Source organism: Haemaphysalis longicornis, unplaced genomic scaffold, assembly GCF_048455015.1.
Source record: "Haemaphysalis longicornis isolate Haplotype H1 unplaced genomic scaffold, Haemaphysalis longicornis Haplotype H1 scaffold_7, whole genome shotgun sequence".
Taxonomy (NCBI): domain Eukaryota; kingdom Metazoa; phylum Arthropoda; class Arachnida; order Ixodida; family Ixodidae; genus Haemaphysalis; species Haemaphysalis longicornis.
In genome coordinates, this window is record NW_027526422.1 from 18,214,324 (window position 1) to 18,230,460 (window position 16,137).

A 16,137-nucleotide genomic window follows, 5' to 3' on the forward strand; every position below is an offset into this window, starting at 1 on the left:
CGTTCGATTCCAGCGGCTGCAGTGCGCAAATACTGCACGGCTGGAATGAATGGATACGGGAAGCACTCCGCGCCGGGTAGTGCGTTCCATCCTAGCCACGTTCATGACTACGCTTGCGATTATAACACGAGCACGGTAGCGCCAAAGACAAATAAAAATCTTTTATCAGCAGTAAGTATGTGTGCACAGCCGGTGATTTTTTTTTTTTTTTTTTAATGTTGCGGGAGCGTCCACCAGCGGGTGGGTCGGCACCTTATCGTGGGAGAATGCGGCGAAACAAGTGAGGGTAGGCCGCTTGCATAGGACGATTCCGCTAGTGCAACCGTCGTCTGCTAGGCTGTTCCCGCTAGCACAACACAGCCGACACAGTCCATTTCCGTTGCTAATCAGCTGCGTGTATTCACCGGTTTAACCAAGGCTCACGCGCAATCTCTGTGACCGCCCGCAGCCATGGACGCATATGGGGTGTTTGAAGCTGAAGGTAAAAACAATGTAATGAAATGAATACTATCAGACAGGGGAAGAAAATGTACCTCTGCAACGGTAGAATGGCTTTACCTATTGCAACAGAACGTGGCCAAATGATTGCCTGGGGCCTACAGTACTTTTGGGCCATGGCTTACATAGCTACTGGTGAAGCCATATGAGGCGATCACCGGCATGCATGCTTGCTATTCAATGAAGTCGCTGTGAGTCTACATTGGTAATAGTGTTCTCCATCCAGTGGCAGGTGTTGCTGTAGCAACTGTTTGCGTTAGTGGAACCCTGGCTCAGCGCCTGGAGACAGGCATATTGAGCACAGAGAAAAAGTTGGCGACTGCACTAGGCGAGTACTGTGTGAATTTATTGTGCCAACAGCAAAGTGCAGAATTCCGTCTCACTCATTTATAAAAAAGCCCTCACCACAGTCATACTTTGTAACACTAATGAAAAAAGCACAGCATTGCTTAATACATCAAAAGCAAGAGTGCAAGCTTACCTTGAGGAAGTTGTTTTGAACTTTTGAAGGCTGGTAAACAGCAAACTATGCAGTGAAAATGAGTGAAGGCATAAGCATGTCGCATCAATGTATTTATTGTCCCATCCAAGAGCCAGCATTGCTTAATACAACAAAATCAAGAGTGCAAGCTTACCTTGAGGAAGTTGTTTTAAAATTTTGAAGGCTGGTGAACAGCAAACATGCAAACTATGCAGTGAAAATGAGTGAAGGCATAAGCATGTCGCATCAATGTATTTATTGTCCCATCCAAGAGCCACTGTGAACATATTGGTACCAGGATTTAGTTTGTAGCTACCTACCAGCATTGCCATTTTCGCAACCAGCATACTGATGTACGCAGGCTGCTTTATGCAGGAATCAACAAAATGGTTACTGTAAGTGGCGAACAAATGCGACGTTAGGTTACGGTAAAATGATTGCATGAAAGGAACCCTAGAAAAGCTTATAGCTGTAGAGCAGAAGTGTTTCGATCAGCATCTGCCAGCACAGTAGAAGCAGGGCAACAATATCTGATCAACGAACAAACAAAGGTTTTAAAACAGCGTACACTCGGCATGAGAATATACAGCCACAGTGAACAGCAGTGGGTGGATACAATCTGCAACTTGATAACAGCCAGAAGTAGGTGAGGCAGCCTTCTACCCCACTGATCAGAACCTTTTGAGCCATACTGACAGTGCAAGATGGGAAAGGGCAGCTTAACATTTTTCAATCCATTGTCTGGGCAGACATCAATGGTGCATAAACAAAACACTGCAGCCACAACGTATAATGTAAGTTTTAACTGACATTCACGTGGTGAAAGCTGATCCCCTACGTCACACCTTCATGAATATGTTGCTGGAGGAGGTGGCGGCGCCACAAAAAGTTTGTGAAAGGTGCACAATAGAACCTGGCTTCAATAGAGATTTACATGGGCAGTGAGGACGTGCCAGCTCTCTCACAGTCATTGGCACCACACACAGTCCTCCTCAGCACGGTCCCTCAAGTGAATACCACTTTGGAACACAGTGGGCTAAAATACCACGCAGAATACTTCCACTTCATTCTTTCAGTTCAATAAGCACGTACACAAGTCTTCAAACGGCTGCTCATAGTAGTTAAATGAAGTTGGTTTCATGCTGTGCCAAGGCTATCGCAAATGAAGCCACTGCTATAAGTCACATTTATGCATACAATGGATGGTTTCGAATAACTAATTTTCTTGCACCCGAGAAAAATAGTTTGAATCTTGAGTGCCTAACAAGCAAGATTCAAAGAACATCTTCCATGCACTACAAGGCACTTTCCTCACCACTTGTTTTTCTCTTTATTGTGCAGCTGAATGTACAGGATTGTTTTTACTATTTACATATCGTAGGCTGCAATCAACCTCTCCCCAAGCCCTTTTGCTTTTTCAACGGTGGCCCTTGCTAGAATTTTTGTGTTTTTGGCAGCTTGGCGGCATGCCTGCCTTGTCTTGCGCTGCTGATGATCCATCCAATGATCCTGACTTGGAAACTGGTTGCATGCCTGGTGCAGCTTCTTGTGTTGCCTGCTGGTCTGCTCCTTGCACTGCTGACACAGCTGGGACCTGTATCGAAATGGATGGCATCATTGAAGGTTTTGCAAGGCTTTTTTACAGATATTTAGAGCACAAGTATGTACTCTTAAAATCCAGCACACTAGCATGCTTATTTACAAAAATGGTTCCAGCAACATATAAAAACACACAGTTACGATCAGCTGCGCGCTGCCGTGTTGACACTGAAGTCATTACTTAAACCAAAGAGAAGGCACATACAATGAACTCACAAGACGCCAACAATGTTTTCAGAGGTCGTGCTTTAACAAGACATGACTTTAGCAGTTGGATTATTCAAGACTGAACAACCACACAAAATGAGTAAATGTTTTGAACTTATTGTGTAACAGCTACGGAACAACGAATGCACGAAGGCAGCTTGTGTATTATGGAAATGGCACCCCAGAGGCACTATTTAGTTGCTATTTAGGCAAGCACCGTCTGATCAGCAACATTTACGCTGTTTGACACCTTCGCACGTAATTTCCAACTGTTCCTGCGCTTCGGCACGCTTGTATAGAGGCACTGGAAAAAATACAGAGCCTTCAATTTAACACGCGTACCTGGTTATATCTGGGCGTGAGACCTCGGTTAGACAGGTGATAATTGGTACTTGTGGGCGTGTAATGTACACACACGGTGCTTAGATATATCAGTGCGCGTTATTGGTCATCTAATAGAAACATTCTACACGGGAATTTTCACAAAATTAGGAACTCCCGTAAAATGCAGCCCACTGCTCCAGAACGCCCTGCATGCCTGCCGCTCTTAGCAAGACGAGGCCGTCTTCTGGAAGGTTAACACGAATGAAGTACGAGAATTTTTTCGCTGTGTGGCCTGATAAGATACCCTGTTTCCTACGCTTGTCGCTCTCAACATATAAAATTAACATTTGCTCACAGAAACAGCTCTACAGTGCGTCAAGACATCAAGAATACACGAATAGTGCAACAAAGAAAGAACCCGATTAACCATCCGGTCAATAAAACATCGTCTGCGTGTTAGCGACGAACAAAGGTGATATGGTCGAGTTCCGTGGTCGAGTTGGCCGTTATGGCTTGTTTAAGGCACCAAAGCAAACGATCAGCTGTTAATCAGCGTCCTTTCACGATTTTGTCAGCATGCCGACCGCACGTCGGGTAAGGCGACAACAGTTACACTTATGAGTGGAAATGAACAACAACCGTGTATACTTACTTGGGGTTATATGACGCGTCGCTCTGCTACTCGTAGTCTTCCAGAACGAAATTTAACGCTGTACAGCGGCCCTTCCGCAGATACATGCCACCGCCGACTCGCAAGCAAAAAAAAAAACGAAAAGAAATACGCTTCGCCGCCGAATCACCGGCCCCGCTAAACTCAGCCGCGTATGCCGTTCACAAATCACATCCCCTCTTATAAAACAGTACTTCTAAACCTTAATTAAAACTTAACGTATCGTACAAGTTGTTTATGCGACTAATAATTTATACTGTAATAAACATTACTTGTAGCTTTTTAATTTAAAAAAAGATATTTCGAGTCAAGTCAAGATGTTGGCATAGTTAAGCCAAGTTCGAAAATCACACGTCTATCTGGCATGGCCGCCCTCATGGGGGTTGAAGCAGACGATCAACGGCTCGCATAGACACTAGCGCCAGTGTCCCCTCTAGTGTATATTAGTATGAAACTCTATGGCTTTGACTGATGACAAACATGGCGCCGAGCCCTGCTCCCGACGTGTATGATCGTGCTCGGCGTTTCATGTGTCCGCTCGTGATCGCGCTAGTTTCGTTCCTTCTTGTGGGTGCAGCGAGTGCAAATGACGGATCTTTCCCAGTGCCCAAGTATTTGGACTATAATGAGACGACAACTTTCATGCACGAACTTGCCAGCAGGTATCGGTCATTAGCGTCTGTTTACAGCATCGGCAAGAGCGTCAACGGGCGCGATCTATGGGTGCTCAAAATAAGCACCGATCCTCATGTGCGGGGCATCGGCAAGCCGGTGTTCAGGTACTCGGCCAACATTCACGGCAACGAGGTCCTAGGACGGCAACTGCTGCTGTTCCTCATGGAATACCTGCTGAACAACTACGGCACCGACAGCCGGATCACACGGCTTATCAACAACACCGAACTGCATTTATGCCCCTCTCTGAATCCCGACGGATTCGCGAACGCGAGCGAAGGCGACTGCGAGGGCGCCAGCCGTGACTCGGGCCGCTTTAACAGCCACACTGTGGACCTCTACAGCAACTTCCCCGGCCGCGATGCCGACCTGACGACGTTGACAGCCGGCCGAGAGCCTGAGACGCTGGCCATCATGACGTGGTCAGTCTCCTACCCGTTCGTGCTGTCAGGAAGCCTGCACGGTGGCCTGCTCGTCGCTATCTACCCCTACGACTTCCGATCGCCTGGTGCGCCGAGAGACAGCCCCAATCCGACGCCCGACGAAGAGGTGTTTCGCCATCTGGCAAGCACCTATGCGACGACACACAGCAACATGTTCCGAAGCCCCCAGTGCCAGGAGTTCTTTGACGGCGGCATCACCAACGGCGCCGAATGGATCGCCGTGTCAGGTAAGGAGACCCGCCGCCGAAACCCCATCAACTTCCCCCCTCCGCCCACGGCCGGGCTCCTTTTAATTGCCTCTGGGTGCGCTTAAAAGGTCACATCCATGTCCGTCACACGCGTCAGTGGCGACGGGGCGCCGATCGTGCTATGCGGTGCAGCGTGCAACATCCGTTGCCGCTCCGAAATGCAATATTGTCCGCGGAGGGCTTTTATTTTTGCCTGTCTCCGCGCTCCCTTACCACGTGAGCCTTGCGTCCCTGGGCTTTATCGACCCCGGGCGACGACGCTCCGTGCGGCCGTCGAGATGTCTGAGAGCGTCGCCGGAAGGGGAAAAAAAAAAAAAAAAAAGTAAAGTAGATTGCTGCGCTACAAAAAGCCCGTGCGGAGGTTGGATAGGCAGGGGAGGGGGGACTCGCATAGAGGAAAACCAGTTTCGGCTGCGTAGCCGCGCTGAACCGAAATCGGGGGGCGGTTTCCGCTTGGCGAAATTAAGTGACGCGGAGGACGGCAGCCAAGCGACAGCACTCGTAGTTTGGTCGGGTTTTTACCCGGCAGCAAAGTCGTCGTACGATGTTCATCTTTTCCTTGATGCTTGTCATGTTCACCTGACGCGGCCGAAATAGGTAGAGCGGAAAGACGCGCATCGTTCAATCTTTGCTTTACCGCAGCTTTTGTTATTTTTCGTATAGTCTCTTGTGTTGAAATGAAGAATGGGCGCAGTTATGCCGTGGAAATTCAAGATAAGCAGCCTGTCCCCCCTTTTTTATGAGGGAGACACTTCGTAAAAAGGGGACACGTTGATGCACTTAAGTTTTGCAAAATTCAAATACGTTAAAGTGTTCCTCTTGCCTTTTATTGCAGTATGCCAGCAATAAACAAAAATCCTGATACAATAATGAAATATCCATAGTCTAGATTTCCATCCACCCGCACTTGTGGCTTGCACCATATGATACTATGCTGTTTTCAGCTACTGGGGGAAGAGGGAATGCGGGAGCCTCATTCTATCCACCCGCCTGTCTTCAGTATCTGAAAACTTCACCCACCAGTAGGGTGGCAATGCAGGTGGCACATGTATGTAATAAGTTTTGACAGGCGTGACTGACGTTCCACTTGAGCAAGCCTTTTCTCTGGTCCCTTCGATGGTTCTCCTTAAAGCTCTGCTGTGCAAGGCTGTTTACAGCATGTATTGCACAGCTCTATCTTGGGAAAAACCATAAGAAACCATCAAAAATTGTTCTGTTTATCTCAAGTTTCTTTTTAAACAGTTCTAGCTGCTGAGGGTTCTTATTTAAGAAATTTAAGTCTGCAGTTCTACCTATAATTTCTATTGCATAATTGCTTGCGTTTTTTATTTCAAGGCAAGATATTATCTGGAAAATAATAAAAAGTGGTGTAAAGCCAAGATCAAACAATGCGTGTCCGGGCAGGAAACGCCTCTGCCGTAGATCTCCAATTATCCCGGTCCAAGTAATGATAATCCACCATAATTTCGTTGCATTGGGCAACGTCCGGGCAGCAATCCCATGGACATTAGCATTACGTTTTGCTTTGTCTTGTTAATTTGCATTAAGAATCGACACGGAAGAACCCTTTGAAATCAGGGAGGTCAAAAAAGTTGATCGTCTTTTTTAAGGGACACTTAGAGCTAAATGACTTTTTATTTTAACTGAAAGGTCTGCTTTACCAAAGCTTTTTCATGTTTTGTGTGGTGACAGATGATGTAATTTAGAAATGAATCGTTAAATCTACTCCTTTTTGCTCTCTTCTGTTTTTCTGTCACTCAAAACAGCACATAAAAAATCTGGCAATGAAATCGCCTACGAAGTTGATCTGGCCACCACGGTGCTACTACCAACATTTGCTACCACCTAGGAAAAGGAGTAGGAAATGGTTGCACAGCCAATGTACCAGTTATCTCGGACTTTTTCCGCTAGTTGTCGTATACGCAGAGGACAGTAAAAAAGGATGAACAAGCTCTCACATTCACCTGTATGTACAAGGCAAAACATTGGACCAGAATAAAAACCCCAAAAAATCTTTGGTGCTGCCAGTGCTAGTGTTATTATGTGCTAATTATGTAGAAGCTGAAGTTTGTTTTTCAAAAAGCATGTGCATAGTAGACATGCCCATTTACATGCATTTCACATTAACCTTTCCTGCCTGAACAATTTTTTGGTAAAATGCTTAGACTAATTTTGGCAATCGGTTCTCACCATTCATGATTTCGCACTTCAAAAATTGTAGTATGAGATAATGTATGGGGTAATAATATCTCTTTCAACACTTTGGCATTGTTTGCATTATTGAGTAGCTCGTATATTTTTATTCATGGCACTGTAGTGTACCAATTCAGGCAACCATGTTTCTATACTTTGGTGTCTTTTAGCTTATTTTAGGATGCTGCAGAAATATAGTAAAAAAAATTCAGTTAGATTCATATGAATAGTCAGTTACTTATTCAATTATCTTTGCTAATTAGTTAATAATAAATCGAAATATAGAAGTAATCTGAGATGATCCACAGCATTAACAAAAATTATTGCCAGCTCTGCTGCTGAGAAATTAAACCTTTTAGTTTGAACGACTAGTTCAAGTTGTGTGCAATACCCTGCATATTGACCACTTTATGTAATGAAAATGGTCATACATAAAGTAGTACAATTTGCCTTAGTTCCAGTGGAAAATGAACATCTCAAAGTATTGGATAATTTGAACCAGCCATCAACGTCACTCTAAACTCATAGACCTTCATTTCTTACAAAAGCCCATTAATTTGAAAGAAAATGGCTTCTGCCACCAATAATTCCAATTTGTGCTTAGCTGTTGCGAATACTAGGTTTAAAAGTATGGGGCAAAACTTTTTTGGCTTAGTGATAGGCGCTGTGACTGCAGTGTATTAGGCAGATTGGTATGTCTGGCATATGCTGCTGACTGCGATAAAATCAAGGCAACAAGCCTTGCAAACTGCTTCAGCCGCTGCAGTTTTATTGTCACGGGCAGGGAAGAGAATGGCGGGGCCCATGTACATAATGTTATTAGCTGGCCTGTGCGAGGTCCCTCTTGGCATGGCTTTTACAGACTACGTCGACGTAGAGGGCAGCTTGCCTGCCTCTGGCACTTTGGCAGCGGTAAACATCATCGCGCAGCTGTTGGGCAAAGAGCGTGTCACAGAAGAACAGGGCAGCTGTGATGAGGGTGAACTAGACTGCGAGCCACTCGTTTGCCTAGTGCAGCAGAGGCTGTCAAATGTGATTTTTTATATATATATATATATATAAAAAAATAAGCACACTGATGGCGAATTTCCTTGCGAAACTAGAATTGGCATTGTGCAGTGTTTGGGGCTTCCCATGTGCTGCTGAATAAGGGATTGTTGTTTCAACTTCATCAGTTTAAATTTTGGTTGATTCAAAGAGCTCCGAGGTGCCTGCAGGATTGGGTTAATCAAGCTTTTGTTGCAGTATAAATTACAAAAGGTTATATATGGCACATTTGGAATTTAGTCATGACATGCAACTCAGCACTGCCTCCACATTATCCTACTGCATTCTACTGAACCTGTTAAAAAGAAAAAAAAAGTGAAAATCATCAGCTTAGTATTTGCTGTGGCATTCTGCATAGTGTCGTGTTAGTGAAAGGGACGCATATTTACGGGATCTGTACCTAGCCATTGTTCTTCACAAAACAAAGGGGTGGGGGAGGGGCCTGGGCAATGTAGCATACCCATGTGTTTCAAAAGCTCAGCTCTGCCCTTGTTCCCGTTGGCCCGTGCAGGAACCATGCAGGATTTCAGCTACATCTACACGAACTGCTTTGAGGTCACACTCGAGATATCCTGTTGCAAGTATCCCAGGGCAAACACTCTTGTCGATGAATGGGAGAAGAACAAGAATGCCCTTCTGAGCTACATGGAACAGGTGAGCAAACCTGGGGACCTTTTGGGCTCCAGCCACGTGCATTGCATTTATTGTGTCAAGTTGTAAGGAGAAGCATTAACTCTTTTGGCCACCTTAACCCTGCCAATGGACACATCCCTCACTTCATGCAGTGTGCAAGTAAAGATGCTTGTGTGTGGTCAGGGAAACAAAGCAGTCTGAAGTCCACTGCTTCCCTGTTTTCGGGCATGCTGGTTCGGAGTGCAGGGTGGTGGGGGCGTGTGGTGTAGTGCTTCCGTGGCTAATTGATGCCACTTGGTATTGTGCTTGTCCTCGTTGGCCAGTACAAGTGCCCTTGCATCGAGTTGCAATAAGGTTCTACGAGGCACAGGTACATTTCCCTGCTCAGTTATTGGACAGGGTGTCTTTGGCATAGCCAGTGCTGACGCTTTACTCTGGGCTGGCACACTAGTTAAACATTGAAATGCAGCAATGAAAGGCATGCCGAGCTGCAGAGAACAGTCTGCGCAATTAATCTTACAGGGGGAAATGCCGCTAATAAGTTCAGCTGGCGTGTAAAAGTATCATTTTTATGTGTTTTTTTTATGCAGTGCAAATACAACCTTGTGTCTATTGTTCTTACCTTCATTCACATTTTTTTTTCCTACGGAAATTTGATAATTAAAAACTGATAATAACAAAAAAAGATGGAGGGATGATGGAAATATGGAAAGAGAAAAAACAAAAGCTGTAGTGCTTGACTTGATGCAAAACTGAGCAAACCCATACAGGCAGTGTATTGCTATTAATTAAAGCTGCCTGAGAACAGCGAAAACCTCCTAAATCCCTGTTTGGGGGTCAATGTTCTCTATCATGAGTGCATGGGGCTTTCTTCCAACAGCTGCTCGCTGAACGTGGAATAAGTAGTATTCCATTTGCCCCGGCTGATTGTCTGGCTTTCGTACACCACCTGTGTCTGGATTGTTTTATTTTTGTTCTACCTTTTTTAGTGTAAAATTTGTTGCTGTTATTTTACTTGTAAGCAAGTTCAGAATGCAGATTTCGCTTGACTTGCACATGAGCATGGCTTAGGTATTCATGGAAATGGGGTGTGTTTTTGTGTGTGTTTGTGACCCCTGACAAGTACCATCTAACGCAGCTATCACTACCTGTCCTCTGCTCTGAGAGGTCTGATTTATGCACGCAGCTGCACTGTCGCAAGTGTGTCAAGCACCGATTGTTCCCCTTTGATAGCTGCTTCATTCGATACCAGATAATGAAAAAATGTTTGGAGTTATTCCACATTCGTGACTCAGATAGCTCACATAAGCTGGCAATTTTTCTGCCTGAGTGACTAGAATCAGTGTTGCGAGTAGTTCATTCTTCCAGCAAAATGGCTATAAGAAATGTATATACAGAAAAATGTTCCTTGACTGAAGCTTGAATCACGTCCTTTTGATTTGGTGGTGCTAGGGAGCGATTGCGTTGTTTGGGAAAATACTGCACTTAAAATGTATTACATCAGTGAACCATATACCTTTTGGGGGGCAGTATTTTTGCTGTGGTGTTTATGTAACTAAGAAAGTGAACACCAGTACGTCACCCAGCTCAGAGTAAGATCTATTTCCCACCTTAAATGTTTCAAGAGGGCTCATAGAGAGCTCTCATTTACTCGTCTTATCCCATGAGAAGTGAAAAATACCACTCCTAAAGGGTTGCTTCTCGGTACCTTAAAGTCGTAAGGCAGTAGAGGGGGTTATGTTTGCAGTTTCTTCGATCAGTTTCACTGGTAGTGGGAGTGATTTCGAAGTGGCCGTCCTGCGAAAGCAGTTCCTTTCCTGTCTGCCCCTCTGGTGGCGTCCTGCTCGACTGGTTTTCTGCAGGCTGCTTCTGGGTCAATTAGGGTGTGTGGGTCGCAGACAGCAGAAACAAAAAAGGAAGTCATCAGTGCAAACCTGTCAGAGGAGTTGCCTGCTGCTGCTCGCTCAGCCACGAAGGCATGCGGTGAAAGAGTGAGAAGGGTGGGAGATGTGGCATTCAGCAGGCGTTTGTTCCTGTTTTGCACTGGGCATTCAAGCAGGCTGTCTGTCAGGCCCTGCTTCCTCCGGTGCTTATGGATCTGTCCATTGTCCTGGCAGCCTGTTTCCTGTGGGGTTGAACGGACCGTGAAAGAAAAGATAAATTCGAGAAAGAATGCAGTCTAGTGTCTTGCGTGAGCTTTGGCCTTGTTTTTCTTTGCATTTTTTTTTAAGTTTGCACTCGGGGCTAGTACTACCAGGGAAAGCAAAATATGAATAATTGGGTAACTTTCATTTTTTAATTTTCTTTTTCTTTGTTTTAGTGTGCAAAAGTACAAGTTACCTCAGCAGAATTATGTACTGGTGCTAGATACAAGCAGTGGCAAGTTAAGTGCAGGATTTGGCCCCCTTGCCTAATCATTGAAGTTGATAATGTGTGCCCTTCTGACTGAAGAAAGGACAAGATCAAAGTATTATGTTTTAACTTTTGAAAGATGGAAAGACTGAAAATCGTGCTAGTCCAGATGCATGTGACGCAGTTTATGGTTTCTGCCAAGTTGGTTTCCTGCTGTACAAATTGTCTGTAGTTTTCTCATACCGTGAGCCCTCTCGGGCTGTTCAGCAGAGAAACCAGACGGTTAGTATGAGCCCTTTCCGAATGCTTCATTTGGAACAAAGGGCTCGAATGCCTGTACAATGCGGGGCTTTTCCTTTTGAGCAGGCATAAAATGATCGGTAGCTGGTTTCCGAATCGAACAAAAGCTTACGCTCTGCGGCAGTTTTGATCCACCAGGCCGTTTTGAGCAACAGCTGTCCCTCTGGCTTGCCTTTTTCTTTATTTTTAAAGCCACTTCTGTGCCTTTTACGAAGACAACTTTTTGCTTTTCCTACCTTTCCTGTATGGGCCTTGAAGTGCTGTGCAATGTGGCTTGTTCTGCCATTTTCCATCCACAGCTTGTGCTATTTTGAAGCCACCTCGATTCACATTTAGGTGTCGATAAGCAGTTGCGTTCACTGGCTTTTACTGCTGGACGTTCCCATGTGGCTAAACTTGCAAAGTTGCTGGTTCTGACCTAGGCAGCTGCAACAGCTGTTTTTCTGATGGTGCAGAACACAAAGGTGCCCCTGAACATGAAATAAGGTGCACTGTGTAGAAACTTTGGGCTATCTTTGACACTTTTTTTTCTTCCACTTTGTGTTGCATTGATCCCATAAAATCTTGTAAAAGTATGATTTTGCCTCAAATGCTTGCCCTTTGGTGCTCCGATCACATTTTCCTGTTCAACACAGTGATGGGCATCACCTCAGTGCAAGTGTTTGTCCTCAGGCATGAGCAGAGTTTAATTAATCTATTGTGAATAATTTAACAGCTGTAAAGCCAAGCTTTTATTGAAAAAAAAAAGTAAATGGTAGATGCCTCATAGCCTAGGTGTAGATTGTGGGCATAACACCCCCCCCCCCCCCCTCCCCTATAAAGAGGGAATGTAAAGAAGAAAGCACTTAAAAACTAGCTGAATGTTCTTGTGTGTGTATGTGTGTGTGTGCGTGCATGTGTGCACACGTGTGTGTGTGGGGGGAGGAATCAGTTCAGCACTTAGCTGGCAGTTCGGTTTGTGGAAATAAAGGAATGCTGGCCTTTTTTTTTTTTCGAACTGGGATAGGTCTCCTTGAAGTTCCCTTAAAAGTTTAGGTGGCATGTAGAAATATATGTATATGTATATATATGTATAGCCTGCCCATAAAGTTGTTGAAGGTTGCAGTTTATTGTAACTTGTTTGAGCATTTTGATGACAGTTATTATTAATTGATAAATTATTATGAATTAATAAGAACTCAAATTTGCCCCAGTTTGTGAGTTAAAGATTGGTAGGCATGCTCGATGATGCGATCATGCTTGATGATTTGACATGCTATCAGAACAGTCTCCAGGTGCATTAAGGTTATACCTTTACTCCATCTGTTTTTCGCTAAGCTTACAGCCTCATGCAAAAAAACACAAGAAAGGTCTATTAAAGTTGCTAATTCAGGTAGTCTGATGTGTGCACTGTGAAGTGTTGTGTGCTAGCGGCCCTTTGTGCATGTATTTTGGAAGTGTGGCTTGTGTGAGCATGCACTCTACAAATGTTAGTGGGAAATTAAATATCATTACAGTGTTAAATCAACTGCTGTGTTGCACTGGAACACAAATGTCATCATGGGTTTGATTCCCAGTTGTGGCAGCATTAAACAGGCAGTGTTTAGTGGGTATTGCTATTTACTATAACGAGCCATCACGGCACTGTGGCTAGTGCGTCTTGCTTCACAACGCGCAGAGGTCCATGGCTGAAAACCAGGTGTCAAGCAGCTGTTTTTCTGGGGGAGGCAAAAAACAAGAATGACCGTGTGTGTGTGATGCTAGAGGTCCAGTAAAAGATCTTCTTGGGTATTGGATTTACTGGGGGCCCTCTACTACTACAGTGCAGCTCATAGCCATTGATTTTCGTTCCTCATCAGAGGCTGAAGTTGTGGACCTGTGTGAACTGAACTAGAACTGATACATTCAGTATTTGCGATGCTGCCAACCAGTAGGAACTTGGTTCGCAAAGCGAGACGTTCTCCTGGGCTTATGCGTTTCCTCCCTCCTTCCCCCCGTGCCAGGTTCACATGGGTGTGAAAGGAGTGGTGAAGGAGTACGGCACGGGCAACCCGATCGCCAGCGCCACCATCCTGGTGGTAGGGAACGGGCACAACATCACCACCACAGAACGGGGGGAGTTCTGGAGGCTGCTGACTCCGGGAAACTACGCCCTCCAAGTCTCCAGTCCAGGGTGCGTTCCACCACCCACTCAGGGGGACTAATTTTATTGGCTGGCATTTCTTCGTCGTTTTTTTTTTTTCTTCTTTTAAACCAGAAGGATTTAAACAGATTTTCGACTGCTTCTTTGTGTAGCTGCCCTGTGATAAGTCCAACTGAATGGGATGTCACTCTTTTTGAGCTGCTGCATGACATTAATTCACCGTGTTTGAAATTCCTACACATTCTCCAAGCATTCTGTGGTTCCTGTTGCAGAGGACTTCTTTTTTTTTTCTTTGTACTGTGGTGTAGCCCTTGTCATTGTTCACTTTGCTCCTTTGCCTTGCATGCTGTTATTGTAGCGATTGGCTTTTAGTTTTTTGCTACTGGTTCTTCTTTTTCTTGCTGATCTGTTGTACTACAGGCACACAACATTTCTGTTGTACTACAGGCGCACAACATTTATTCCAGTTAAGTGCTGCAAACTGAGAGGCAGCAGGGTGCGAACCCGTAACTAAGGTGATGGTGATTGTAATTTGGCAGTTTCAAATATCATTATTTATAATTATTTTTATACAGTATTTAGCTTGGGGATGTGTAGAATGTGTTTCTTTGCCTCTTTCGGGCTGGTAAAATTACAGTGTGTGCACACTATCTCTGCACACGCAGGAAGTGAGTGTGCATGAAAATGCATTAAGCATGGCTAAGTACACGAGGTGGAGTGGGATATGGCCAGCGTCTGTGGGAGGATTGCCCAACTGCAGGTTGTGTTGATGGCTATCGAGGGGAAGTTGGATTGAGCCATGCTTACAAGCATGAACGGAGTTTTAGGCGGATAGCAGTTGCACCGGCACATGAGAGGGCAAATTTTGGGTAATATTTTTTTTGTGTGTTTTGTCTTCTGGTGAACTTTTTTTTCCCCCTCCAAATAACAGTCATTGCATGGCCGTCTTCACTTTCTGAAATACTAGCACCTTGCTCTCTTAATTAAAATGCTAACAAACTTCAGCAGCTTGTGCAGTCTCTTAGTGAGCCACTTTGTCTCCATATTCTCACAGCTTTAGGGAAGGACAAAGTTTAGGACTACAAATACATGGTTCTGGCACATAGAAACCCAAAAGGGTGGGAAGAGGAGAGTGAAATCCACGAGAGTAGCTTAATTAAGGGCGGATCACCAGTACTGAAGAAATTTCAGAAGCTGTAATTGTCCCTTAGGTCCTCAATCTTTAGCAATTTGCCATAAATTTTACCTCGTAAATGGAGAGAGGAATTGTTATGATCAGGTTTTTGCTTCAGGCCCTATTTATGTAAACGTTTTGCAGGCTGGCAGATTGTGCAATTTTTTTCTCTTGACATATTATCAGACTAATTAATAAAAAAAATTAGGAAGCAAATAAAAAATGCATCTGCAATATTTCCTTCTGCATGTACAGAAACAGGTACCACAAAATCGCTTAAAAAAAGGCACTGTAATAAATAAGTAACAGCTCCTAAAAATTCGGGGGTCGTATAGGGGGAGGAGGGCTACAGGGCTGATGAAGTACAGGAAAAATACAAAGAAATGCAAATGATAGAGTGCACAGTATGCAATGCATTCTGTGCTATCTGGCTGCCGGATTTCGAAATTCTGTGCATGCGTGGGTTTCTCAGGGTGCTTGGAATACAGCCTCTTGCCAAATCTAAATGCCTGCTCAATGCAGTGACACAGCATACCTATGTATTTAGTCGCGCCTTTTGACAATTCTGCGCTGCCAAGAAAATTCCGGCCCGCAGCATGCGTCACGGCAAACGTATTGTTCAAACGTCAAATGTGTATCAGCATGTCAGCTCTTATTGATAACGACAAGCCAGTCCTATCTGTAAGCAATGCAACCGCAGTGGACCTTGTCAGGTGCGGAAGGTTGGGCACGCCGCACACAACTTTCTTCCTGCTCATCTTGCAGTGGTGTTGAAACGCGTAACTAAGAAAATTGGTGTTGAAGCGCACAACTGAATAAATATAGTGTCGTTCCACTGTGCAGGATTCAGATGTAACTGTGGGCCGTACTCCCACATGTGTTGAAGACCAGCGCATGCACAGAGCCTTCGAACCCTGACACCCGGGTGACACCACATGTATCAGAGGCTGGGTGTTCAGTTGTCCATATTTCTTTATATCCCCCTGTGTACATCTGAAACTATGGCAGATGGAGTGCTGCAGAGAAAAGAGGGAATCCAAGCCGTTGGTGGGGGAATCGAATGCCTAGGGACAATGGGGCTAAGAATTGGAGAAGGGGCATGCGATCATATGGGACAGACAAAACTTTGCTGTTCAGTCTGGTTTTCCAAAAATACTGCAATGCACAGACT

The 16,137-nt window shown here is 44.8% G+C and overlaps 2 protein-coding genes and 1 long non-coding RNA gene across 5 annotated transcripts in view; 1 reads left to right on the forward strand and 2 right to left on the reverse strand.

The window, feature by feature from the left end:
• The window catches only part of LOC144144639 (uncharacterized), a 30,002-nt gene extending 19,249 nt beyond the window's left edge, over positions 1-10,753 (reverse strand). Inside the window, exon 1 of the mRNA XM_077676163.1 lies at positions 10,727-10,753. The gene's annotated coding sequence lies outside the window, so the exon portion shown is untranslated. The remainder of the gene's footprint in view (positions 1-10,726) is intronic.
• On the reverse strand, positions 1,217-3,846 carry LOC144144632 (uncharacterized). The gene is made up of 2 exons (XR_013317291.1): positions 3,762-3,846; positions 1,217-2,573 (listed from the first exon to the last, which is right to left on the reverse strand). It is a non-coding gene; the product is annotated as an uncharacterized LOC144144632 (long non-coding RNA).
• LOC144144634 (carboxypeptidase D-like) overlaps positions 4,236-16,137 on the forward strand; it is a 41,982-nt gene continuing 30,080 nt past the window's right edge. The window contains exons 1-3 of one of the 3 annotated variants that reach the window (XM_077676155.1): positions 4,236-5,124; positions 8,897-9,039; positions 13,653-13,822. In XM_077676155.1, coding sequence (XP_077532281.1) covers positions 4,251-5,124; positions 8,897-9,039; positions 13,653-13,822 — 1,187 coding nt within the window. In that variant the 5' untranslated portion in view covers positions 4,236-4,250. Of the gene's footprint in view, positions 5,125-5,506; positions 5,743-8,896; positions 9,040-13,652; positions 13,823-16,137 lie in introns of those variants that run through there. The other 2 variants (XM_077676156.1, XM_077676157.1) reach the window with 2 other exon arrangements.